The sequence below is a fragment of the Phycodurus eques genome, chromosome 12, assembly GCF_024500275.1.
Source record: "Phycodurus eques isolate BA_2022a chromosome 12, UOR_Pequ_1.1, whole genome shotgun sequence".
NCBI lineage: Eukaryota > Metazoa > Chordata > Actinopteri > Syngnathiformes > Syngnathidae > Phycodurus > Phycodurus eques.
In genome coordinates, this window is record NC_084536.1 from 1,380,426 (window position 1) to 1,407,980 (window position 27,555).

General features: G+C 45.7%; 2 protein-coding genes across 10 annotated transcripts; both read right to left on the reverse strand.

Annotated features, from left to right (window-relative positions):
* Nucleotides 1–5,508: 5,508 nt before the first annotated feature.
* On the reverse strand, nt 5,509–17,457 carry asmtl (acetylserotonin O-methyltransferase-like). Of its 4 annotated transcripts, none has more exons than XM_061692395.1 (14): nt 17,375–17,457; nt 16,659–16,777; nt 16,451–16,582; nt 15,778–15,825; nt 14,576–14,640; nt 14,444–14,508; nt 13,512–13,617; nt 11,904–11,938; nt 11,629–11,801; nt 10,813–10,969; nt 9,777–10,178; nt 8,547–8,687; nt 8,338–8,460; nt 5,509–7,266 (listed from the first exon to the last, which is right to left on the reverse strand). In XM_061692395.1, the coding sequence occupies exons 2-14, from the start codon at nt 16,749–16,751 to the stop codon at nt 7,061–7,063; spliced, it is 1,746 nt and encodes a 581-aa protein (XP_061548379.1). In that variant the 5' UTR covers nt 16,752–16,777; nt 17,375–17,457; the 3' UTR covers nt 5,509–7,060. The 4 variants fall into 4 exon arrangements, with proteins under 4 accessions (XP_061548379.1, XP_061548376.1, XP_061548377.1 ...); XM_061692392.1 differs by having other exon boundaries at nt 5,512–6,593; nt 7,040–7,266; nt 11,629–11,938; XM_061692393.1 differs by having other exon boundaries at nt 5,513–7,266; nt 9,777–9,909; nt 9,973–10,178; nt 11,629–11,938.
* A 556-nt stretch (nt 17,458–18,013) lies between these two features.
* On the reverse strand, nt 18,014–27,066 carry upf3a (UPF3A regulator of nonsense mediated mRNA decay). 6 transcript variants are annotated; one of them, XM_061692833.1, is made up of 11 exons: nt 26,912–27,066; nt 25,484–25,590; nt 25,303–25,409; nt 25,035–25,133; nt 24,767–24,877; nt 22,988–23,043; nt 22,753–22,911; nt 22,547–22,683; nt 19,347–19,641; nt 18,967–19,001; nt 18,014–18,863 (listed from the first exon to the last, which is right to left on the reverse strand). In XM_061692833.1, exons 1-11 carry the CDS (start codon nt 27,041–27,043, stop codon nt 18,569–18,571), a joined length of 1,533 nt encoding a protein of 510 aa, XP_061548817.1. In that variant the 5' UTR covers nt 27,044–27,066; the 3' UTR covers nt 18,014–18,568. The 6 variants fall into 6 exon arrangements, with proteins under 6 accessions (XP_061548817.1, XP_061548818.1, XP_061548816.1 ...); XM_061692834.1 differs by having other exon boundaries at nt 19,359–19,644; XM_061692832.1 differs by having other exon boundaries at nt 19,347–19,644.
* Nucleotides 27,067–27,555: the final 489 nt, after the last annotated feature.

Genomic DNA, 27,555 nt, shown 5'->3' on the forward strand with positions numbered 1-27,555 from the left:
TTGAGTGTGAGGCGGATGTGCGAACCACTAGTGCTGAAAAACAAAACCCCAAAAAGTCACGGTCAGGCTACGTTTTGCTTGGTGTCACAGCTGCTGCGCTAGGAGACGCCGTCCTGTTGTCATCCAGCCCCACCACGGTAAGAGAAAATCAGCAGCTAATTCAGACGGTTCACAATTGCCAATACGTGCCACAACATGGCACCAAAGCAGTAACCGTGTCCTCATTAATAGTTAGTCATACCAGAAGATGAGTATATACCACTCTGGGCTGCTTCGTGTGTGATGTTCGAAGGGTTATAATTAACGTAACGTCGGTGCTAATCTCATTCGCGTGTCCAATCGGGTCCCTCTGCCGGTCTCTTATTAATATTGCAGTCGATTGATTGCGTATCAAGACAGCAACGCGAGACCCCGCGATGCGTCTATTGAAACGATGTCACGTGCGGCCCGACGCCTTCGACAAACTAACCCGCGTGTAAACGTACCGAGGGCGACGAGGGTCAGGTCAGCGAGGGAAGGCGAGGCCCAGGGGGAGAGGAAAAGTCAAGACAAGTCTTTGAATCCGGCGGAATTCCTCTCCTCTTCCGCGATGCCTCCCCAGAGCCGAAAGGAAGACGGGGGCCTGTCAGGAACAAAGCTCCAAATTCACATGATATGTTTAGCTAAAAGGCTGAAAGGAGAAGTGAATCAAAGCGTAGCGGGATCAAAGCCAGCCGACAATAAAGTCAAGGCGGTTGCCATGGGAGCAGCGGGAGATGCATATCATTTATACGTCAGATAGTAGCTAGCAGCAGCGGTTTGATTGTTGTCGCGAGTCGCAGCGAGGCAGGCGCGGGTTAAGAGGAAAGGTCCGCGTCGCGCTGCGAGAGGAGTGTCGCCGCCATGTTTGCGTCTGATGTGACGCCTCAGAGTCGACACGAACACACGACGAGACGTGACGCGCGCGTCAACCCCTTAAATATCGCCGCCGCGCAAACCGGCGCCGGGCTAAACATTTGTTTTGCATCTCGCAAAAAGGTCAAAGGTCGTCATTACTTTTGGAGCGGGATATCAAACGGTTAACGTTTATTTCCGTTTCATACGGCGACGGCGTCGTCAACGTGGGGGACGTCGACGCGCGCGCGCACGCACACCCAAAAAACGATTTGCACCTTTACAAAGCCGACACGTTGTTTTCACATTTGCGCGCATTTACAGCACAACGAATGCGCCAGATGACGTTTGCACACGTTAACAGTTTATCTTTAACCTTTAGCACATACATGCATGCAAACGTGTATTGTATTTGTGTGTGTGTGCGTGTGCGTTTATAGATCTGCATAGTGTACCAGTATTTCACAACCTTTGTTGAGCTAAAGCACACAGTTTAGATTCTAAAATTTCTCACGGCAACCCACCCCCCAAAAAAAATTTTCAAAAGGTAGATACAGGTTATTTCTGTACCTGCTGCCGTCTAGCGGAATTAAAAATAATCACAATAATTGTTACTATTTAGATGTACAATGGAGTTAAATTGGGTCAATTCCCACAGCACACCTGATGATCTCAGAGTAATATAGATATGGGGATATTATGGTGTCGTTGTTTACAGATCAACGTGTGGGAAGATTAGTGGCAATATTTTTGTGAGACCTTGCATTTGCACGTTTAGTGGGCATTTTTTAAAACTGTATTTTTGAAATGTAGATAGTTATTCACATTTACACATATGTAGAACCATGGATGTTTGTAAGTATTTCAAATGATTAGCAGATAAGCAGGTCAGCATTCTTGCATCTACTTGTACATTTACAAAAGTGTGTACACCCCTTTTTGTGCTTTGCCTTTGCACAAATTGACAAATACTTCCCTTTTTGCAGATTCCCCTGCTTATTTAGATCATGCTTTTCATGAATCTTTGTGCAAATTCACAAACGTTCATTCTCATCTTTTTGTCGTTTGCCTATAAAGGTGTGGTTGATCTTTGTACACATTTACAAAGGTATCATTTATAAACTATGTAGGCTTTCCAATTTTTGAAGATATTTACAAATGTGCACATTTACTTGTCCACGTATATTTACATTTATCGAGCTACGTGCACATTTCCGCATCGACAATTTATAATTTTGCCAATATAATTTATAGCACTATGGACAAAAGAAATCCCCACATTGCGACCCGCTGCTTTGCGTCCCGTCCCGATCCCTGCCAACAAAAAGGCTTAATCTATCCGTAAATGCATCCGATTGACATGACAGCAAGCGTGTAATCGTACATGTGCAAGCGCGTGTTAGCCTGTGCATGCGCGTGCGTGCGCTGAAAAGTCTGTCGACGGCGCTCTTACGCCGCACCCAGGAGAAATCCCAAAAATAACAAGAAAGAGTCGTCGGCGGGTCGGATCAAAGTCCCGTCTGCAACCACTTGACGCCTCCCGCGTCACACAACACGGAGGACCGTCTTTGTCCGTCGCAATCGCAACTGCGGGGCCTGCTCGCTAATGCGTTGTTTAGCTCTCAGCTTAGCGGACAGACTCCAAACAAAGGACCCAACTGTCCTCAGTCATCCTCAGACAATAACGGAAAAGAAAAGTAAAGCCTCCGCCCTCCCCCATTCTCATTCGAGCCCCACCAGGTTCTCCAGCCAAACAAACAGCACGGAGCGGAGAAGGGCTGCATTGTTATTTCTAAGCGCTCCATGCCTTGAGGTGATTTTGTTTGCCTCTTTGTCTTGAAACAAATCAATGCAGCACAGCTCCCTTTGAACAATTGACACATTTACTGACATGAGACGTGGGCCAAGCACTCTTTTCAAACAGGTGTCCGAAAGCGGGCCGAGCCGCACCTCCGTGTTGTCTGGAGGGTGTGGCCTCAGCCAAGGTCACATTTGGGGTGATTTATTCAGATTCTACTGAGATACTTGCAGAATGCGTCTCTCCTGTCCTCCAGCCACTTGGAGAAAACACCCAGCTGGGATTTGGGAGGATTTTTGTTAAATCAGCCAACGTCGCCCCCTGGTGGACACACCTTTTAGTTGCCTTTCAGCAAAGTACTGCAACAACTTCCTGGACCTTCAGCGGGCATTTGGCCGCCCAAATCTGCTTTACAGCACCTAACTGTGAGTATATTTCTTTTTGGAAAAGTCCAAGCTAAAGTTTACTTTCGCCCCGCTTTCTTTTTAACCTTCAACAGTTTAGCGGTGGTCCGCTATTCAAACAGCCTTTGAGCGCACAGGCACAATTTTGCAGTCAGAGTAATTTTGAAGCTGCATGTCACCAGCTTGCTTTGAGTATTTGACTCACTTCAAGCAAAACTTTGCAACAATGCAAACATCCATCCATTGTTTTATTCCCGCTTAATCTGTTCAGCGTCGCAGGGAGCCGGAGTCTAGCCCGAAATATGGACATGCTGCACGCATCTTGGACTGTGAAATATTAAATGTTGTTAGGCAACGGTGCCCCCTGTCGGCCACTCCCGTGAAAGGCCATTCCACGTGGTGCAAACAAAAATGTCCCTTTTTTGGCCGATGGTGCCTCCTCGGGCTCACACCAAACAATTGTCATTTCAACCAAATCCTGTGAAACTTTGGCAACCGCAACAAATCCAAGAGCTTTTTGTTTGTTTGTTTGTTTTGTTTTGCTTTTTTGCTGGCTGTGGCACAAGCGGCAATGTCAAGTGTGGCACATGTGGGAGCGTTTCGGCCACAATTGCCAAGGGCCTCAAAGCGCTCAACGGACGAATGGCGACGACGACTTGCGGGTGCCACTGCTCGGTCGCCGCTCCACAACCGACACGTAAACTACACCACGCTTCACACACAAGTTTCAGCTATTTCTCCAGTGGAACAGACTAACGGTTTTCACGAACCGCAACAGGCCTGTTTTCCTGTCACGCACTTCAAACAACAGCGGAACGATGCACAACTTCGCAGAACTCACCTTTGTGCGGCAGGCGTCGGATCGAGTTCTTCTCAAAGCGCCGTTTGCCAGTCCGGCAGACGCCCGACGACCGTCGACCGTCGAGAAAAGAGCCCGAAGTAACATGAGCGTCAAACAGAAATCAGCTCTCCCAAGGTCAAACCGGGGTCATCACAAAGCGTGACTTGACTGGACAGGCCATGTTCGGATATTAAGCAAAGCAAAGCCATTTTTCTTTATATATAGCGCATGGTAACGCAATGTGCTTTACATGATTAAAAGCATTTAAAAACAATGAAAAAAGACAGTTTATAAGTATTTAAAACAAAGAGAAAAATTTACAATTAAACAGCGTACGGTGGAAGAAATGTAATTGAAAAGTGGAAATGCTCTAAAAAGTTTTGAACCTGGACTTCAAAACATGCACACTTGGGGCTGACGTGACTTCTGCTGGCAACTTCTTCCATTTGTGTGCAGCGTAATAGCTAAATGCTGCTTCACCATGTTTGCTTTGCACTCTGTGCTCCACTAGCTAACCCGAATCTGTCATTGTCAGAGCCCGACTAGGTTTATATTGCATTAGCAGTTCATTTATGTGTTCAGGACCTAAACCATTTAGTGATTTGTAGACCAGTGGCAGAACTTTAAAATCTATTCTAAAGCTGACTAGAAGCCAGTGTGACGACTTTAGAATTGGAGTAATATGCTCTGACCTCTTTGTTCTGGTCAGAACTCGAGCTGCAGCATTCTGAATGAGCTGCAGCTGTTTAATGCTGTTTTGGGGGAGTCCAGTCAGAAGACCATTGCAATAGTCAAGTCCACTTGAGATAAAATGATAAAATATCAGAATACTCTTGTATTTGGTGACGTATGAACGTAAACATCAATAACTGTCAACAAAGTGTACGAGGTTGACCACTTTTGAAACAATAGTTTACCTTAAGGGGAGATTTTCTTCCCAACAGCCCTCATTTAAGCTGTTCCGTCTTTTAGTGTTGGAAAACAAAGCCCCCCTCCCTCCCCCCCCCAAAAAAGCCCAACAGTGAGATTCATTGACCTCTTGTGTGATGCCACACCGTTTTGTGCAATTTCAGAGGTGGACTCCAGCTGAATATCCATCCATCCATTCATTCGCCGTAGGGCTTCTCCTCACGAGGGTCGCGGGCGTGCTGGAGCCCCGTCCCAGCTATGTTCGGGCGAGAGGCGGGGTACAACCTGAGCTGGTCGCCAGCCAATCGCAGGGCACATAGAAACATACAACCATTGGCACTCACATTCACACCTACGGGCAATTTAGTCTCTTCAATTAATAAACCGTGCATGTTTTGGGGATGCGGGCGGAAACCGGAGTACCCTGAGAAAAGCCACGCAACATGCAAACTCCACACAGGTGGGGCTGGGATTTGAACCCTCAACCTCACAACTGTGAGGCAGATGTGCTAACCGGACAACACCCGTGCCCCTGCTGAAGATTTGTCCAATTCCAAATAGTTTTTTTGGAACTGCTTGCTTAAGGGGATTTATTTCACAAAAACAAAGTTAAATACAAGCATTTCCTTTTTAATGAAATGTAAATGTTACCTCAAAAAGAAGCATTTAAAAAAAGACAGCATCATTACTGGAGTTAAGTGCACCTATCTTGTGATAGCTTATATATTATATCCATCCATTTTGAGCCGCTTCTCCTCACGAGGGTCGCGCGGGCGTGCTGGAGCCTGTGCCAGCTATCATCGGGCAGGAGGCGGGGTACACCCTGAACCGGTTGCCAGCTAATCACGGGGCAACCACCATTCGCACTCACATCCACACTTGCGGGCAATTTAGAGTCTTCAATCCACCTACCATGCATGTTTTTGGGATGTGGGAGGAAATCGGAGTGCCCGGAGAAAAGCCACGCAGGCACGGGGAGAACGTGCAAACTCCGCACAGGCGAGGCCGGGACTTGGAACCCGGTGCTCAGAACTGTGAGGCAGACGCTCCAACCAGTCGCTCACCGTGCTAGAGTGTGCACAGCAAAAAGGCCCGTTAAGACTTTGCGTTTCACTCCATCATGTTGAAGGACGTGCGTGGCTTATCACGTTGTTTTTTTTTCACGCTCAAGTTGTCTGTGAGGATGAAAGGGGTGGGCCACCTCTGTTTGGGACTTTTAAAGGGGCGCACTGCTTGGAAAAGAATGATTTGGCTGAGGGTGTGAGGTGCGACACCTGTCGGGATGTTGAAGGGGTTGCATGGCTTCAAAGTCAGGAGAAGTTTGGAAAACAAAATTCCAGCTGTGGCTGTGTGCATGAGATAGGGGGGTACAGCAACTCTGTGGCGATGTCGAAGGGCGTGCGTGGCTTAAAACATTTGGGAAAGATTGGGATTTCGTTCTCGTGTGAGGATGCATTAGAAGATGTCCTGTGGGTTACATTGAGGTTGCCTCTCAAAGTCTGAACTGAAACAGCAGCAGACTCCGCTGAAGTAACGAAACGAAAAGGGATTCACACACGCTTTCATTTATGTCACATTTTAATTGCCATAAAAGCATCGAGAAAGTTCCCCGTGTGAACTACACGCGTGTTTTCCGAAGCCGTTTGCTCGGCAAGTCCGCACGCTGCCGTCTACGGGCCTTCGGTCCGGACCGGCATGTTCAGAGACCGCAAAGCCGAGTAGGCGGACCGCCCGTCCGACGTGGTCTCAGCAAAGACGACGGCACAGCCTGCATTAAGTGTTGAAATGAAAACAAACATCTGTTCAAAATAGTTGTTTTTCAAAAGTTGGATTTAAACTACATGCTTCAAGTGACAAGATTTTCTCTCCAGTGGCACATTTTCATGTTATTGCAGCTTAAAGACACGCAAAAAAAAAAACATGGAACTGAATATCATCAGATTAGAATCACACTTCTTCCAAATGTGAAATAAAAAAAATCCCCCGTTGAGCATGCAGAGAACAATAAATATGCTCAAGTTACATTAGAGCTGTGTGGACTATTTCATATGGTGGAAATGGGGTACATGAGAGGGGTGCAGACCTTATTTTAAGGGTTACGTGCGGCTAAAGAACTACGGTCTATGGTACACTCCAGGTACATGAAATGGGCATCGGGACCTGCGGTGCGCATCCGGTTTGGGGTAGATTGCGGTCGCTGTCGGTTGGGCAGACCTGCAGCGTGCCGAAGTGGAGTCAGACTTTGACGCAGAGCATCGCATCCAGCAGGTCGCCCGTCTGTTTGATGCCGCTGACGACGAACGCGTGGCTCTTCAAAAGCAGCGCGTATTCGTCGGCGCTCCTCTGCCGGCCGTCGCCCATGCTGAGGGCCTGCAGCAGTCCGCGACTCGGCCCCGTTCTGCTCCGCTCCAGGAAGATCTCGCTCAGCAGCAGCCCGCGACCTGACGCCGTGGCGACAGCACCGGTGAGTACGGACATTGGGAGGCAGTAGGCCTGAAGTCCTTACATTTGCTCCTTGGGAATGAAATCTGATAACTATTATGTTTCAGTGCTACTAAACATAAATCTATTGGCTGGCTTGCGCATCCGTTTTGAATAAAGTAATGTGTCACGTACACATATTTATATTATTAGGCATGAAAGAAAATTGAATTATCAGGCTAGTCTGACTGAAACAACTTTTTCCATCTCCTTCCTTGCACGTATTGGGACAACACAAGCAGTAGAGATTACAGCGGAACCCCGCGATTCGCCAGGGATAGGGACGGACCGGACCGCGAACAGCGCAAATCAACCCGTAATTGTCTCCAATTATCATTGCATTGGGGGGGAGGGGGGGGTTTGATACGCAGGGATAAAGTAAGTAGGTAAGTATTTTCAGGGTTGGTTCCCCCTGCAAAAAATTGAAAAAGATTTGAAAGAAAAATCGATGACTAGGGCTATGTTCACACTGCATGTCACTTCAGAGTTTTATTCCCAATGTGACATGTATCTGATTTTTTTCACATCAATGTGAACAGCACAGTTCCGATGTTTTCATATCCGACCCAGGCCTCTTTCATATGTGGATATGAATCGGATACGTATCCGACCTATGCGTCATCAAAAGGCGACACACGGCACAATTGTTCCGACAAAACGGTGGCCAAAGAAGATGCTTTAGAAGTGATAAAGAGGAAAAAAATGTTGGCCTTCGGTGAGACATGACGAAACGTTTACTTTCGTAAACACGCCTCGCAGTTGTGCGCGTTCGCAACGTGACGTCCTCTTTCGAGCGCACGCGCGTGACGTGTCGCGTCCGCAATAGGAGCCGCATTTGTCTTCGTGATGGGAACGACGGCTTAGAAAGATTGGATTTAAAGAAAAATAGGAATTGGGCACCAAGCTCTGCAGCGTGAACGTAGCCTCGGTGAATCGGCCGGTGCCGTACTACGAATATGCGGGTGTCTTATTTGAGCTCGAACGACAGCGTGACTCAAGTGTGCATGTGCAACATACTGAGCGAAATGTACCTGGTGTGCACGCGTCTGCGATTCTGCCCAGCAGGAAGTGCACTCTCTCATCCGACCAGTCGTGGAGAATTCTGGAGAGGATGTACAGGTCCGCTTTGGGTAAGGCGTCTTTGAAGAAGTCTCCTGTTTGCGTCACGAGCGCGGCGTCTCATTAGCGTTCAAGGGGGCGGTTTGTGCGGTACACTAAATAATAACAACAAGAACAATACCTGCGACAAACGTGACCCTGTCTTGAGGAGTGGACGACTGGAAATGCGGAATCATTTCCACGACGGCCGCTAAGTCAAACACTGTCACAGACATGCCAGGGTGAGCTCTGGCCATTTCCACAGCCATCGTACCGGTGCAGCCTACCGCAACGAAGGCGAGACGTTCAGAACAGTCAGCAACACGAGGGATCTTGTTGATAAAAACTTTCAGTGCCAAGAGTTGAGTAAAATGAGCGAGTAAACATTTGTAGAAAGGTGGGCTTTTCCCCGCAAAATTACAGCTCAGTAAAGACTGTTCACACCTTATGAATTGAATGCCATTAACAGTAAAACGGGAAGAAAAAAAACACCAACATATTCATTATATATCACTGTATTTTGTTTATTGTATTTGTATTTATTTTAATGAATTAGTAATTTATTATTCTACATTACGTATTTATTTTAATTCATGAAGTCATATTTTATTCGATAGAGTATATTAACAGATTTTACTGATTCATTTTATTTGACTATTTTTCTGTTTATTATTTTCAGTTATATATCTAAAAAGTCTTTATGTAGGGTGATTGAAAAGTGTTTGTTGTTAATGTTTGAAAATGTCATCTTTTTTTGTGTTTGTTCTTTACTGCAGAAGCACCGAAGTCACAACGCGTTCAGACCGACTTGCGGGTCAAATGTCAAACGAGCTTACCGTTGACGCCCGATGAAATCCGGCCAGCCACCGGTGGTTGCGGTTCAACGCTCAACATCTGATTTTCATCCCACATTTTGCTAATGTCGTTTGTGAAGAGCTGAATGGGTCATCTTGGTGCCCACTCAACTTGCCAGAAACCGAAGACTTCGGAAGAGTTTCAAGGGCAAATATGAGAAGTTGCTCGGAGCAAATTCTGGTGCCTCGAGCAAATTTTAAATAACAACAACGCCAACATTCCTCCTATATACATTTCTTGTACAAATTCACACATTGAAGAACAAATATTAAGAAATTACAAACTTAATAAAACAGGGAGATACTTTTCAATCACCCTGTATATAAAATTCAAGAAACAACATATTTTAACCTTTGCAGTGCAAAGTTGTCAGCACTTTATTCAAATAAAAATTGAAGTTTATCATCGGTTTACAAAAAAATGAACTAAATTTAGGGGCGACCAATCACAGCCTGCAAAAGATTCTATTCTACCGAGTGACACGGTCAACCTCCAAGCTGCGCACATTCGTTCTCACCTCCGAGGTCGCAGGCGCTCTTGAAGGCGGACAAGTCGAAGGCCGTCGCCACTGCTCGTCCGGTCACTTGAGCGATACTGTGCATGGCCTTCATGAACTTCAACTTCGCCTCCCGGCTGCTGTACGCTGCGTCCTGCGTCAGCAATTCAGCATTCGCATCCAAAGCGTACTTGAAGCGCTCTATTGGAATATTCACCTGGAACAAGTCGCCAGACTTGCTGCAGAAGGCCCTGCGGTGCTGGTGGGCGCCCTCCCGCACGGCGCTCTCCAGGTGGCTGAAGAGCGGCCACACGCTGTCGTCGCAGTGCGCCACGTAGCCCAGCAGCGAGGACGGCGCGTCGGACAGCAGGAAGCGTTTGGACAGCTCGGTGTTCTCGTACGCGGGCGTCCCGCAGTCTGGAACTTGAAAAAGGTGAGCTTGTTGTGGCTATATTGTATACATTACACCAATTTATTGTCCGCCAAGTTGTACCAAGCGGAAGGTCCTCCATCTAACTACCGTGGCATCTGCCGTCAATAGCTCTGATCACCGGATGTCAAAATTGTGACAGACTGGCCACTTGAGGCTCAGTCGGGGGGGGGGGCTGTACCCTCCCAATGTTTAAAACCTCTTTTGGACAGTCTAGACTCTGGAATTTGCTTCCCAGCAACTTGACATTCGGAGATTGATCCTAAAATGTTTGACAGGGACCTAAAAAAAAAAAAAGTCTGGGCAGAGCGGCTCACGTGAACATTTAGATGCTAAATGTTGAAACTACTTGCTATGACACTGGTTATAAATATGGACTCATCTGTACTCCATCTACAATCCTGTATTCTAGCATAATTTGTATTACATCTACCTTTTTAAAAGCCTCCCGTGGACAAGTGTTGAGAATTAGTACTCGTGCTAAAACCAATAAAGCAATGCGTCTGGTAGGTCCAATGTTCGGCAAAGATGGCCGTGCGAAAGAAACAAAACCCCCCAAAACAACCACTGCAAGCATTTCATTGTTTCCATGAGAGAGGTGACGAGAAGAGAAAAGGGTCAACTAACTTGTGCTCTTCAGCAGTTGCAGCGAGAGGCAGGCCTCCAGCAGACGCCGGGTTCCCTTGAGGGAGGTTTCCAGCTGGAGGGCCACCTGCGCCGCGTCCGACGCCGGCCTGCGCTGCAGCAGGTCGAATACGCCCAACTTGCAGGCCGTGAACAGGGCCTGGAACACACCCAAACACATTCAAGACCTTTTCTCCAGTCAATCCTAAAACCAAAAGAGTATTTTGGATCCTTCAAACATTTTATGTACTGTATTTATTATTCTGTTTTTATTCTATTGTTCTAAAAGAAGAGGTTGCACTGTTTTATGTTTGACACATTTTATATATCTTTTATGAAATGTATTTCCTTTTGTACAGCGGTGCCTTGAGATATGAGTAGAATTTGTTCTGTGAGCACGCCCGTAACTCAAAACAATATGTATATATTTTATTCTATATTTTATGATACTTTGTTATTGTTTGAATGCAAACCTGTACCCAAAGTGTTGTACAAAGAGTTTTTGTTTGACAAATGATTCCCATATTTGTATCTGCTTTTCTTATGGCAAAGAAAAATGAGTTGAAAATATTCAGAGAATTAAAAATGTTGCAATTTTAAAAGTAACAAGAATTTCCCTTTTAGCACGAGTACATTTCATACATTGAATGCCCTTCCTAGATGTCAGGTTGAACTTCTTTAGTCAGCAAACTAGTGAACGGTGAATCAACAGTGCCTCTGATAGTTGCATCGCAGTAGTGGACTCCATTGGACTCCCTTACTACTACTGGAAAGGGTCAAATGTGTGCAAAATACTCCAAAGTATTGATCCCCTCTCACCTTCGAGGCTTTGAATCCATCCATCAGTTGAATGATTTTCGCAAGGTCCTTCCCGGCTTCGTCACTGTCCTCACACCCCCTGCTGGCGGTCGCCGGTCCCGTTTCCTCAGCGCGTCCGGACGAGCCGTCGACCGGGGTAGGCGGACTTGGGGCAGCGTCGCCGTCGCAACTGCCTTGTCGGTTGTAAATCCGGTCCAGCTGTTTACAGAAGTGGTTCAGGGGGAAACCCACCACGTTGAGGAAGTCCCCACGCACGTACTCCACCAGCATCCCACCGAGCGCTTGAATGCCATAGCCGCCCGCCTTGTCCCTAACGCACACACCAAGACAAGCGTACACACAAACGCACGCCACGTTGCTGTCAATATACTGTAAGAAAACAATCCATGATTTGTCATGACATCCACAGTGCTCGACAAACCTCACAAAATAAATCCCCGTGGATCTGCCTACCTTGCCACACAGTACTTTACGTTCGCATACCAACTGTTAGCAATTCTCGTTTGAAATGCAGCCAACTAATATCGTTATCAATCTTTTGTACTCCGGTTGCTAGCTTGCTATTTCCTAGCAACGGGGCCAAGTCCTGAGGCGGAAGCGCTTTCCCGAAGGCGCTTCATCTCTTGAAATGAACATTGTACAGCAGCAGACTATGTGACAAAACGTAGCCCGCTCGACATCCATTGCAGCCTGGTCATCCTGGAAGGGGGATCCCCCTCATCTGTGGTGCCTCCTCGAGGTTTTGTTTTTCCCCAAATATAAATATAAAAAAGTCTTTCCTTGCCCAATTGTGGGGTTTAAATTAGCGCATGTCGTCAGTCGTTGCCACCTGTGGGCCTGTGAAGCCCTTTGAGACTCGTTTGTGATGAAGGGCTATACAAACAAACTTGACTTGAGCATCGATAGTTAACATTTGCGCTATGCGATATAACGATATATATATATATATATATACACAGTACCGTGCTGTGAAAAAGTATAGGCCCCCTTCTCAAATTCTTATATTTTTACATAGTTTCCCCACTTCAATCTTGAAATGAAAATACCAGACACGGGGGGCAAGCACAGTGTTGGGGGGAACTGGCCCCCCCGGCAACCTCCAGAACCGCCTCTGTAGTTTGGATGGGTCGGGCCGGCCGTCGCCAGCTGGCCCACCTGTTCCAGCCAGACGGTATTGCCAAGACGCAGTCTTGTATGTCTTTTCTTTTTTTTTTTACAGTTTAGCACACATCGGTAACGTGGCATCCAAGTATCTACTGGTATATCCACAAAGGGCTGAACATGATTTTTTTGGTCGTCAATGCTAAGATGATAGTCGAGTAGACTTCGATTAATTGAATCTGAGCATGCTAGCAGGGGGTAAAAGTATGTGATTGCTGAAGGGAAACTTGGCAGAAAACGTAATAATAAAAGAACACAACGTTAAAGACAATGTTCGTATAGATACATGCACAGTACGCCAAGCCTTGTGACCAAGTCGTGCACCTGATTTTGACCATGTGGCTCAAAAAAATTATAATTTGATCAATTCCACACCACCAATGATCAATTACGACCATCCCAAATTTAAATGTTACTGGGACTTATAAATTGTCGGTTATAATAATATAGGGTTCAAATGCAAGGAGCCTATTCAATAAATCATTTTGAAAGATCCATTTTGTGGTTTAAATCCCATTCTACCTAAATGTTTTCGGCTCGCGATTGTTTTATGTGACTACTAATTGCAATGAATTGTATGCGTGACCTTCTGACCGAGCGCCCCCTTGCAAATAAGAGCCCAAAACTGTTTGTTGTCAAATGCCAAAGAGGCCAAAGTGTAAAGCAGCTCAAAACAATGAAAGTCCAAAGTCAGTCTCAGCCGATGACATGACGACACTCACATGGGTTCACCGCTATCGATGTACTCCCACAGCATGTCCTCCGAGAGGTCGGCGAACTTCACCTTGGTTTCTTCGTAGAACTCCACTATGCGGTAATCCCCGTCATCTCCGGTCAGAAGAGGTTGTAGTGGATTATTATACATTGCAGAGAAGTAGTTGTGCAATCAGTCAGTTCTTACATGACACATAAAATACTAGCATTATGAGATAACCGCATCGTTTTCCTTTTGAAATAGAACCCGACTACCAGGGATGCGTTGTGACGTACGTTCCTGATGGTTCCGAGTTCGCGCTTTTTGCACCCAGGTTGCTATCTTGCTTTATTTGAACAAACTCCCTCTAAGCATTTTGATTTTTTTTTTTTTTTTGCTAAAATGCAATTCTCATTATAAAAAGTACCAGAGTACAACCCGAGATGTCAAATCCTTGGCGCAGGTTTTTACCTTGCGATACATTACAGTATGTTAGCAATTTGATCAATGCTGATGTGAAATAGTGCGCGCTTGCAGAGCATGACGTGAAATTCTTATCAACCCGACATAGTGCCTTTTATACTCACGTTGCTCTCTTGCTATATGCTAGCATTCTATTCATGAAAGAAAGAAATTAAAATAGTACTTGTCTACAGGACAAGATGAAACATTTTTGTTTTCTGAGATCCCCACTGGAGTGTATGTTTATGTTTAACGCTGCTAAAATATAATATATACATATAATATATAATACAATATAATCACTAGGTGACTTTTTCTTCTATTTTTACTTGTTTTTCTATGCACCTAGTCATTCTATTTAATTCATTTGATACAGTGGAGCTAAGGTAACAAAATGTCATTGAATATGCGCACTGACCGTGTGTTCAACGAATGACAATAAAGCAAGTCTATGTCTTAAAATCGCGTGCCCCGCGGCCTGCATTGAACACCACTTACTTGGTTTCTCATGGCACAGGACGACGGCGACGCCGGTGAAGACACTGTGCTCTTTACCGCTCAAACTAAAGCAAGAGAACAGGAGACAAATGATAAACAATACATTCATCGAGCCATCTATTTCAAGTTTACCTTGAGAGCATCCTGTACGCATCTTGCTTGTCTCGTGGCTTCTCCAGAATCACGCCATCTACACTCTGTGGGTGTATATCATAAATAAAATACAACGCACCTTTTACACACAGGGTCGGACATAAGCGGTGGACTGAAAGCATGAAAAGAGAAAGAGCACCAGGTTGCAGTGTGACAGTGCGCATTTGCGTACCAAACATTTTGCAGTACATAGTAGGAGCAACGAGCCCGCTTTGAGTCAAGGAAGATCGTATGTCCACAGATGGCGAACCAAATAGCTCGGAACGTAGCGGATGGAGTCGTGCAACTGTTTGATGCTTGAGGCTTAGCGGAGCGGAAGACCACATTTGCGTGGGGATGCGGTGACGGAGCCGCTGTCAATGTAAGCGTTTACAACGGGCTCCTTCCCCAAATACGTCAGACGCTGGATATCGCCGGTTCCCTTTGCGCATCTTCTGTGCCACACCCAGAGGCGGTCCTGGACCCAATGGCGGCCTGTGCGACGCCCGTCGAGGGCGCCCCCTTGGCCGATCCTCAACGAGGGGACGCCGCCCTGGGCGACCGCCCCTGGCAAAGCCAACACCCTACAGCGGGGGTCCCCGACCACCTGGCTGCACAGAGACTAAGCGGGGGGCGGGAAGATGCTTTGTTTGTTGATCAGAGCAAGAGGCGGGGCTCGCGCAGCGCTGTGTGAATGAACACATTGTCCGAGCGAATATACTGAATGGAATCATCACATCGTGAGTTGATTCGGTCCTTTGTCACGTCAGTTGAGCGCAGAAGCACGAGAAACTCCTCCGGTGGCTGAGGGCCGAGCAGTGCTCCGTGGGAGACTCAAGTCTCACTGCGCTGCGGAACGCCCCACTGGGCTCCCGCTACTTACAACAACCACATTCAGCGTCACGGTTAGCTGTATATTCACTCATTTGTTTCTACGCCAGTCCCTCAAAATATGTCTTTGTTTGAAATCTGGTCCGCGGTGCAAACAAAAGGAGGTTGGGGACCGCTGCGCTTGAGAACTGCACCAAATCAGGTGATGCCGTCGGCCCATACTGTAAGTCAGTGCGATCACCCAGTGAGGTGGAAACAAAAATAGCACCAAGCAAACAACCTCCTTTGAGAACCGGACCTAAACGATGATGCACATCCATGTTTATACAAACAATGCGCAGTAAAACAGTACCGACGTGAAAAGTACTCACCACGATGGTGTCCGCTCCGATCACTATGTCCGGAGTTTTCAAGTGATTCTAAAACACACGCATTGAATAAACATCAATCAAGCAAAAAAGCGTTGCTGTCCAACGTAAAGAAATGAAATGAATGGGAATTGTTTTCGCTACTCATCTCTGCATGACGAATGCGTTATTCTTTTCAAGCGCAAAGGACCATGAAATATCATAAATAAATGAAATATTACCTGCAATTCAAGCATCCGGCACTTGTATATTTGTATTTGAACATTAGATGTTCACAACTGCAAATGAGTATTTTGATCGAGTCGTATTTCATCTTATTTTTCAGATTTATTGGGGTAATCTGCTTTCATGCCGTACCATGTGTAAACGTATGTTGCTATGACAATTAAAGTCCTTGAAAACCTCATCGGTTTACCTAGATGAACAAAGCTATAGTTACAAATTCAGAGAGATTTCCCACAGCACCCAGATGATCTCTTCGGGCACACTGGGGTGCCACGGCGTCCTGGTTGGGAGCTACTGTAATATACAACCAGCGCGGCAAATAAAATTGTTAGAAATATGCAATGTGCAACAAATAAAGGCCTCCCACAGAATAATAATAGATGTCTGGCACTCTTTGTAGTTGACTAAACATTGCTGGGCACATCCTGAGGAAATGTACGAGTGAACTCACGCAGGGCATCCTCCTCGCCACCTCGAGCGCCTTCTGCTTGGCCGTCTCCACGGCGTACTGATGAGGCGCTTTGAAAAGTCGCTTGTCAAGAGTTTCTTTGAACCAGGACGGGACCACCTCGAAGCGCAGGCCCTAACGTGAGGCACAAGTCAGGACACGAGAAGAGACGAGGCCCGGGGTCACCGTCTCCATCCATCCGGACTCTTACGGCGTTGCGAAGGATCTCCAGTCGCCGTGGAGACGCGCTGGCCAGCACGACCAGTTTACCGGCCAGTTTGGAGATGACGGGGTTCAGGACCATGGTGCTCCGCTCACCTTGCTGCCTGCCTTCACATGAGAAAGGCAATGTGGACTAACGACAACTAACTTCGTGTAAAACAACATGACGACGTCGACTTGTGCAGTACGTTTAGCTTTTCACTCAAATTCGGTCATCGTGAAGAGTTAACGCCGAGTTTTGCTTGACATCGGTATATACATGATGCGTGTGTACACTACATTTTACATGTTTATAAACATTTTGAAACACTGTCTGACAACAGCAATGCAATAGCTCAATATGATATCATTTTAAGTGTTATACAAGCTGTGACGAATAAACAACTTCTTAAGTTCCCCTCGTGCTAAAGTGTCAAATGTATCAAAGACACAGCTTTGTGCGTATTTCAAGTGCCTAAACGCGAGAAACCAATTTGGCTTCTGCCGAAAACGTTCAATGTGCAGCGACAGACGGCAATCTAAAGCGTTAAAATTCAGTAACTTTGCTTTAGTTTGTGGTCGCACGATACGGTCACAGAATGACATCACGCACACGAACGACAACAAAAGACCAGTAACACGACAACACATGTTCTTAATTCCCTTTTACACGCTTGATAAATGTAGTATAGTTTAGATTTCTTTAATCTTTTTCACTCTTCTTACCTCTCCGAGACCGGAAGTTAACAGCGAACAGCGTAGGGGTACGTGATGACGTATAGCTTTGACTAACTGCCCGATGAGGCGCTTGATACTGCGGTTCGAGACACAGAATGGATGCGCCAGGGCGCTGTGGCAGCTGGGCTAACCGACGTGCCTGCGTGGCGGCCATGTTGGAAAGGTCGACGTTCCCTTCAAAGGCAATACTTTTACATTAAAAATAAGTCGAAACGTGCGCATTTAGCAACCGATTTTCACGGTTTACTTTTTTTCGTCGAAGCCAAGGCGTGTGCTATCAATAGAGAACATTAAACAAAATCCCACAAAAAAAAATACACATGCTCTGACGACTTTGACCCTCCTAGCCTAGTGCTGCCATAGTCCTAGCTCCCAATTCATATCTGTGAATGAGACGCTTGATACTGCAGTCAAGCACAGTACTGCTAACACTGGGGGGGGCAGAATTTTTTTTAAAGAATTATTTACATTTCTACAGTAAACAATCAAGTCAACACTCACCTAGATGGGTAGGTAGGTAGGTAGGTAGGTAGATTGATCGAGAGCCAGAGAAACATATAAAAGGTAACCACTTCAATTTTCACGTGAAAGAGGCTTCCGTTTTCAAACCAGACACTCAGTCTCTCACAAGACCTTTATTTTCTCATGTGCAAAGTACATATGTAGTAGTACTTGGGGGGGGGAAACAACAACAACAGCATGTTATTGCATGGACCAGATTGCCTTAGAGCATATTATTAGTTAGATATAGTTATTACTTGCATGAGACTATCAAATATTTCACTTTCCAGGATTTCTTTTCATAGAAATGTCCATTGAATGCTAATAAAAATTTGCTCTGGATGACATACGCATGCACAAAACGTCAAAACGTACGCACATCCAAAACGTCCCCACAAAGACTGTAAAGTTAGGAGGTCAAAGGTTGTGCCCCACAAAGAGAAAAACAAGAACACCCACACCCCTAGGTAGCACACCGGTGGGGTGTGTGGTTGTTTCAACACTTACACCTTTTCCACTTGTATCAATAACATAGTTATGGTACAAGCGCCCCACATCTCCCTCTTCACACACAACCTTCACAAATGATTTGAACAAGTGCATTATTCTCACAGATCATGGAGCGCAGTTCACCAAATAGTCTCATTATTTCCATTCTATGATGGAACTTATATAATTCAATCATATTTGAACGGTTCCCAAATAACTGAATGTAATGTACACAGTCTGAAAAGAAATACGATGGTGATCGGTTTGAAAGCCTCCGCTGTGAACGACTGACGTCGTCTTACGAGTGTCCGTGCTCATCGTTGCCGTTGTCAAAGGCTCCGTCCAGCACCGTCTCCACATCGAAGCAACCCCCCGCGTCGCCCTCGGGCGAGTGGGCCGCCGGCACGCCGTCGTAGCTTTTGCAGGCCGAGTTAACTCCCTTGCGATTTCGCGCGCCGGGCTGGTACAGCTGCATGGCCGGCCGGTCCTGCGGAGGTTCATCCAAACATGCATGAGGACGGCCACTTCGTACGCAAGGACTTTTGTAGACCTCAGCCGAGGCCCGACAATCCTAATCGTGTCTCACCCACTTCATTTGAAAATTCAATACAGTTCCAGTCCAGTCCTGTAGGTGGCGGCAAATTAAAAACAGATGACAGCGGCTTGAAGGTGAACTAAATTCCTCGATCCGCACTTTAGCCACATTGTTTGTTGTGATCCTCAGTTGATGACAAAATTACAAAGAGGATTCCACATGGACAACAAGTTTGGGTGGGGATTTTTTTTTTGGATGACAAATCCCACCAAATTGTGCTCGCTCACGTAAACAGATTCCTTGCGCTGCATTTAGGTTTGGAGTCGTCGATGTTGACCATGAAACAAGTAAGGCCTTCATTCACGAAAGTGCAATATCGGCATTTGTCGGAAGTGGAGAGCAGAAACAAATCAGATGAAGCCCTCGCATGCTCACCTTCTCGCTCACCTTGTTTCGGAGGCGCTCCTTCCTGTTGGCCAGCTCGTCCCTGTCCTCCTTGGTCTGCTTGTCGCCGCTGTCGGGGCAGAAGGCGTAGGCGTGGTGATGGCCCTCCTTCTTGGCGCGGTCCTGGCAGTAGCCCTTGCCCCACTTGGTCTCGTCTTTGCGCCGTGCGAACTTGTCAAAGTCGTAGTGGTGCCTCTGACGCTTCCTGTCGTCGTCTTTGCCGCGGTGCTCCTTGTCGCGCGGTCGGCGGCACTGCTGCTGCTCCTTGTCGCTCTCCGGCTGACCTCTGCTGAAGACATTGCACATCGCGCCATGCATATCATGGATCGCTTTTTTTTTATACTTTATTTCATTACATATTAGAAAATAACAAACAAACCCATTTTACATATAAAACAATTCCAATGAAAAGGAGCAGAAGGAAGAATAAATCTGGTGTTTTCGGCCCCTTTTTCCATAAATAAAAACAACATTTTAATTTCATGATCACATTTCCCATTCGCATCTCAAAATAAACCAATGCCTTCTAAATGATTTTTCACCCATTTTGATGATCACTATTTGAATGATCTCCTAATTATTTCATGCTTTTGATTGAATAATCTTTTTAAATATATTAATTGAGCTTAACGCTTTTGTTTCCATGTTTAGATTGTTCCATAGCGTCTCACCTTTCACTACAATACTCCTTTCCATCACTTTACTTCAACATCTTGGCATTTTAAAAACTTTTATACCTTTGAGATTGTAGCTGCTTATTGTTTTTTCTCTGCTTATTGTTTTTTCTAATTTTATTCGAATATATCGAGGTCAAATATTTGTATTAGCCTTGTCTGTTATTTGTAAGATTTTCAAGTCTACTACATCATGAAATTTCAATACTTTGTATTTTCTAAATAATAGGTTAGAGGGATCTCCGTGGTGATTCGAATTAAGTATTGTTAAAGGTCTTTTCTGTCAAATAAATCTAGGTCATAAATACGTTTTGAATCTTTAGCCCTAGATTTCTACGCATTAGGTCAAGTATGAAACAATCATTACTTTGCATCATGTTAACAATGAACAACCCCGATTCCAATGAAGTTGGGACGTTGTGTTAAAGATAAATAAAAACAGAATACAATGATTTGGTATGGGGCTGTGTTAGTGCCAATGGCATGGGTCACTTACACATCTGTGAAGGCACCTTTATTGCTGAAAGGTACATACGGGTTTTGGAGAAACATACGCTGCCATCCAAGCGACGTCTTTTTCATGGACGCCCCTGCTTATTTCAGCGAGACAATGCCAAACCGCATTCTGCACGTGCTACGACAGCGTGGCTTCGTAGTAAAAGAGTGCGGGCACTAGACTGGCCTGCCTGCAGTCCGGACCCGTCTCCCATTGAAAACGCGTGGCGCGTTATGAAGCGTAAAATACGGCAACGGAGACCCCGGACTGTTGAACGGCTGAAGCTGTGCATCGAGCGAGAACGGGAAAGAATTCCACCTGCAAAGCTTCAACAACGAGTGTCCTCCGTTCCCAAACGCTTATTGAATGTTGTTTAAAAGAAAAGGTGATGCAACACAGCGGTAAACATGAGCCTGTCCCAGCTTTTTAGGAACGTCTTGCAGCCATCGAATTCTAAGTTGAATTTTTATTTGCTAAGAACAATCAAGTTGGATCAGTTTGAACATTAAATACCTTGTCTTTGTAGTGTATTCAAAAATGATTTTCAAATCATTGTGTTGTTTTTATTTATGTTCAACACAACGTCCCAACTTCATTGGAATTGGGGTTGTATATTTGCTTAATGTATATTTTACTTGCTATTGTACCAATATGGCTTTCGCTATTTTCCCTTTTTGTGTAATTGACATGAGTCTTCCGGCTAAGGTTTTCATCAATCGTGACTCCTAGATGGACTTGTCGTCATTTGCGAGGGTTCACGCCTATGGCCAATTTGTAGCCTTCAGTGAAACAAACGCGCATGTTTTTGGAATGTGGGAGGAAGCCTTACGACCCGGACAAAACTCACACAAGCACGGGGAGAACTTGCAATCGTCACACAGGAAGGCCAGAGCAGAGACTCGAACCCCCAACCTCAGAAGTGTGAGCCAGACGCGCTGGCGCGGTTCTGGCCCGTCTACTGCTCTCCGGCATCGCAATGGGCTCCGTGTACCGTCACGGGGAACGAGAGGTTAAGGTGTGGGACTCGAAATCCGATTGGGGTTCGAATCCCGCCCGCCCGTGACGTGTTTCCTTTCAGACAACACAAATGTCCTGTTCAAGAAGGGCGAGTGTTTCCTCCACTCGGTGAGGACGCAGAGGGCAACGGCGCCCGCATCGCTCTTCCGAGTTCCTGAGCAGCTCCGACTTCAGTGCGGGAATTCGTGCTACTGAAGGTCATTTCTGCCCGCAGCAATCAAGTCTTCATTTCCACTTAACAGCTATGCACACGCGCTCAAACAAACACACACTTTGAACAAAAACAAGCACGAACACTTCCAATATCACTTCTGTGCAACATTTGCTGTGTAATAAAACACAAGGGGCAATCATAATTGCGTAATACAATGTTGCCGTTTTAAACCAATGCTCGAGAGACTTTTTCTCAATAACGTTGATTTTCTCTCATCTGGTTTATTTGATAACGTTTCTTTTTCATTACATTGTATGTCTTTTCAATCTCTTGCACGCGTGTCTTTTGCTGTTGTCATCAATGTATTTATTTCCCCGCTGCGGGATCAATAAGTCCTTTCATTTCTTCTTGGAACGTTGAAACAGGTTTTGCTGAAGTCTCACGTAAGGCAAGCTTGAAAACGTTTGATGTGAATGAAGATTTAGAGCTTTATAAAGAAAGAACAGCTAGCATATCGGGCAGCACAACGGCCGAGCGGTTAGCATATCAACGTTCCCGTTTTGAGGTTGGGGGTTCCAATCCTTCCTGCGTGCCGCTTGCAAGTTCTCCCCGTGCTCGCGTGAAGGTTTTCTCCAGGTACTCGGGGGACTCTTTTTTTTCGTGTTCGGTTCATCAGGTGGGAGCGCGTACGTTGTTTGTGCTACGCGATTGGCTGGTGACCAATTTGCGGTGTACGCGCCTCTCGCCAAAAGTCAGCCGGAATCGCCGCCAGCTCGCCCGCGCCCCGCATGAGGGCAAGCGCTCTGGAAAACGGATGGATGGCCAACAGATCTCAATTGACGGGACTTACTTTTCCTTGGAATCCTTCAACTTCATCTGGCCACCTGCTTTTTCCCATTTTCCTCTCTCCGTCTCGCCGACGTCACTTTTGTCCTTGACGCGGTCCGAGTCGGCGTCGTCGTCGTCCCGGTCGCTCTTCTTCAGCAGCTGATTATGAAAACGCAACTTCGATCGGCGTCACAACCGCAGGACCGCGCGCGCGCAGCGAATTGCTACCTTAATTTTGACGTCTTTGTCCGACAGCTTCTTCTGCTTGTCGGCTTCTTTGCGTTTGCGCCTCTCCTCCTCGCGTCGCTTGCGTTTCTCCTCCTCGCGTTGTCGCTTCTTCTCGAACTCTCGCCGTCGACGCTCCTCTCGCTTTTCCTCTCGCATTCTCTGCAAGGACGCCGGCCATTTGTCATGTTTTTCCCTTAGCAGAAGACATTTTTTTTTTTTTTTTTTTTAGTTTTACCTGTTTCTCCATCTTCTTGTTTCTGATGTACTCTAACAGGGGTGTTGTCCTTTTGGCTGAAATTGGACAAAGAGAGTTGCACGCCCGATGGACCTTCATCATCCCCTCTCTATTGAGCTCCCCGAAAGTCGACAGCACAAACATAACAACGCTTACTTTTGATTAACACTCTGTTACAGAGGTATTCATTGTGCAATCTGTCATGACCCTCCGCAGAAGGCAAATCACATGCAGAATCCTACTTCTGACACCCAGCTGTGATCAGAATCGCAATCCAAATCCGAATCCTCTTTTATTGGCCAAGTAGGTTAAAACAAGGGGAGTCCCGATCCGATCTGTCCAATGACAGCAACAAAAAAACAAAACAAAACAAAAAACGGTGGGATCCCACTTCTGACACCAAACTATAACTTGGGGGTGCCCCGCTCCAACTTTTGCACTTGCGATCCGATACCGATATTGCAGCCTAGAGTTTTGGCCGATACCGATATCGGTCCGATCCGATCCGATATTAGCAATAATCATCGATCATTTACTTCTTTGGTCGTGTGGAATGTGAGAAAAGGTTTGATCAAGTGATGTTACTCAAACTGAGAGAAATAATCAGCAACAATAGGTATGAGAAAAACGGATCCATTTATTATGAACCAGTGGGTTACATAAAGTACCTGCTGTGCACCTCTTGACCTCTGAGGGGCAGTGCGGTGCACGCAATGAGATACACACTCGCAGTAACAAAGAAAAGTAGAAGAAGTCACCATCCGATATTGTTATTGTTATTACTCGCTTTTCACAGACTTTGAAGTTTGAAGACGTCGTCGTTATATTGACTGTTTGTATGGGTTGACACAGCATTTGTGCTATTCATTATTTGGAGAGATATAAGTGCCGCATGTTCGATGCTGATTTTCGTTAGCTTGTCAATGGTGTTTTCATTCGTTGTTTTAGCTTTGAGCTTGCGATTTTTGTGAACAAAAACGAAGAACCGACATCTTTTGCTATGTGAGTTTAGTTTGACAGTGAATGTCAACTGGCGTGTCAATAAACCACTTGAAGCAAGAAACATTCCCTCTTCCTGCTTGCTACTACGCTAGCCGCTTAGCAAGCTGCCGTTGTGATCACGTGGGCTCCGCACGCCGTCCGGGCGCTGCTGGATGGAAGTGCTGGAGCGGAGACCGGAATGGACTGCTTTTATAGGAGCGGTCGAATCTGAGATTTCAGATAGAGTCCGATCGCATCCTTGTTTTTTTGTTGTTGTTTTCTTTGGTGACATCACACCGATTTCCGATCTCAAAGATCGCATCGGGACACCCCTTCCGTAAGTTTTTGAAAGCTCACTGACATAATCTCACTTCTGACACCAAATGGTGATGGTAACTTTGAAGACAAATCGCTCACGAGATCCCGCTTCTGACACTGAATCGTGATGGTAATTTTTGGAAGAACACCACCTCCCACGATCGCACTTCAGATAACAATTTGTGATGCGACATCGGGAGACAAATCACTCAGCGATCACACCGAATTGTGTCTGTAACTTCGAAGACGTGCCACTCATGAGATCCTATTTCTGACAATGAATCGTGAAGGTTCGTTTTTGAAGAAAATTCAGTCGCGGGGTCCCACTTCCTACAAATAAATTGTGGCGGCAAATTTGACGACAAATCACTCACAGCACCTCGCCGCTGGCAACGAATTGCAATGGTGTCTTTTTGAAGAGCCCTCACTTGCATGATCCCGCTTCTCACACCAAATGGTGAAGGCGACTCCAAAGCTTACCTATCAGTTCTCTGGTTTTGGCCTCGATTTCCCCCAGCAGGGTCTCTGGGTTGGCCATCGACTTCTCCTCATCACAGGAGTAGTTCTCCAGGAAGCGCTTATACTCCGGGTCTGCGTGGGGCAGTAAGATTCAAAACATGCGCGATGAGGAACCGAGCATTTTTTTTTTTATAAGCGCCGTAACAGAGGCGGGGCAGTGTTTATGTGTACAACGCCGGCGCAGGGGTGAGGCTGAAAGGAATGAGTATTTCATTCGGTCTTCCGTTACCTTCCTCGATACTTCCAGCTTTGGCATCTTTCTTTTTGAGCTTCTTCTTGGAGACTTTCTGGAAGGGGGCAAATTCGACCACAGCAGGAAACTCCTGACCTGTTTGGATGTCAAATAGCGCTGCGGTCAGTACATTAAATTGCGGCACGTACTCGACTAAAAATGTTCACACGGCAGGTCGATTCCAAGTTCTCGGCCCAATGTGACATGTATCTGTTTTTTTTTTTTCATGTCACTGCGAACGGTACAATTTCGATTTCTTCGTCACCTTTGCTGTCAATGAAGACGTAGCCATCGAATCTGTCTCGGAACAGAAGGATATCTTCCTGGTTTTTAAAGTTGATGTAGGCTCTGGAGAACAGATGTGGGTACAGGCTGTGGACACAAAGGGGGAGGTCATGAACGGAAAGGTGATGAATATGAAGTCGTACGCGTATATGTAGAGATACCTCGGATCAGCGGGGAAGAACTCAAAGTAGTCATAGGAAGGAAGCGGGCTGAGTTGTTCTTCTAACTGCTCCTTGGTCAGGTGAGGGGGGAGCCTTCGAATGACCACCTGTCCATCGCAAATCGGTTGAACGATTCAATTCCAAAAACACATTCAACATGTCACACACAAAACAAGAACGAAATAAAAGATTTGTTTTTATTTTTTTTATGACTCCAATGTGAACAATATCACATATGTTGGCACTTGCGAGTACCACATCTATTAGGGGTAAAGCATTTATGACATCCATAAGATAACTCGTTTATATATATATATATATATATATATATATATATATATATATATCCATCCATCTACTTGCGCTTATCCGAGGGGGGGCAGCAACTTAAGCAGGGAGGCCCACACTTCCCTCTCCCTCTCCCACTCGGCCAACTCTTACGGATAAATGCAGCAAGCCTTTTTCTCATGTTCATTGTATCCTTCAGGTAAAATGCCTTTCGTGAAAGATACCAGACGTCACATTTCACAAAGACATTGAAGAACGAGGGCTGGTCTAAGAACTTTTTCGATGATTGTGTGTGTGTACATAGATATATATATATATCTATATATATAGATATATATATATATATATAGAGAGAGAGAGAGAGAGAGAGAGAGAGAGAGAGAGTGTGTGTGAGAGTGAGTATACGGATGGTCTGCCTAGAGCGCAAGGCACGTAACATAGGCAAGGCGCATATTTGGGAGGATGCCTAATTTTAATTTGTCCATTTTGGGGGGGCTAAGGTGCTTATTAAGATACAGGTTGATTTGTTGATTTGATGTTTTTCATCTTTTTCTTCCCAGCGTTTTTGGGTTTGCCGTTCTGGATGAGCCTTCTTCAAATGTTTCTGCTCTGGGCACTGCGACTCTTCTCGTTGACTTCTTTCCACCGCTGTTCGTTTCAAGCTTGTTGACATGGAAGTTTTGGCCTCGGTTTGACGGATGGATTTCCGTCCCGACTGCTAATCATAATTTTAGCTTGATAAAGCATTGCAATATTACAAAAGAAAATGACATCTCCAGTTGAATGACTCAAAAAGAGAGAGCGCACCCGGCAATCGCGAGGAGGGTGTGTCATGATTTCTCGTCTTGCATTGCCATGTGTTTTTGAAGTAACGTGCAATTCTTAATGCGCGGCAAACGTTTCTCTAACTGATTTGAATGCCGTAAGAGGCTTGAGAAACTGTCGATTGTGTCACGAAGACGCAGCCACGGAATAAGAATGTGCAACAATACGTTGCACGCGATCGTTGGGGGGAATCCTGGCACGGTTCTGTCGAGTCTCTGTCCGCGGTGCTGAAAAGCTCCAGCTGCCGTCTGCCATGTTTTCCCCGCACAACGTAAACATCAACAACGGAGCAGGCTCCCTTTTCCCTCACCCTACCTTCGTAAAAAGCTCTTTCTTCTCTTCTTTGTGCTTGGGAATGTTGTCCTGCTCTCCCGAGGCGTCCCTGAACTTGATCTCCACGACGCCCTTGTCCTTGCTGGCCGTCATTTGCTCTTTGTCAGACCTCATCTCGCTCCATTTCCCTCCCTGGGCTGAGCGCTCGCGAGAGGACGTGAGAGTATCGCGAGAGGACGCGACCCTTAATTTCAACGCGTATTCAAAACATTGCGTCAAGTAAAAGACACGACACAATTTCTCTGCGCTCTGTGTTCAACATCTTAAAGGCTCTTGTACAAAAAACACGAAATAGATTAGTTACAATTTATGAACAATCACATTCAAACTATAAAGGCTGTAGTTAGAACGCGTCAATTGTTAATAATGGTAATTGGTTATTGTCGTTGCTGCCGTTAGAGTGAAAAGGTAAATTAAGGCATGACATTGTTTTTTAGAAGTAGCTCGATTAATTTAAAAAAAATAAGCTATCCGGCAAACAATACTACATGAAATACTTAAATGATTCAAATTATATTCCAGAATATAAGACTTTATGACTCAAACTGCAAGTAAAAATACAACAACACACTGAAACCCTAATCATACCTGACATTGCGCAATCTCTTGGACGACGACGTCAATGA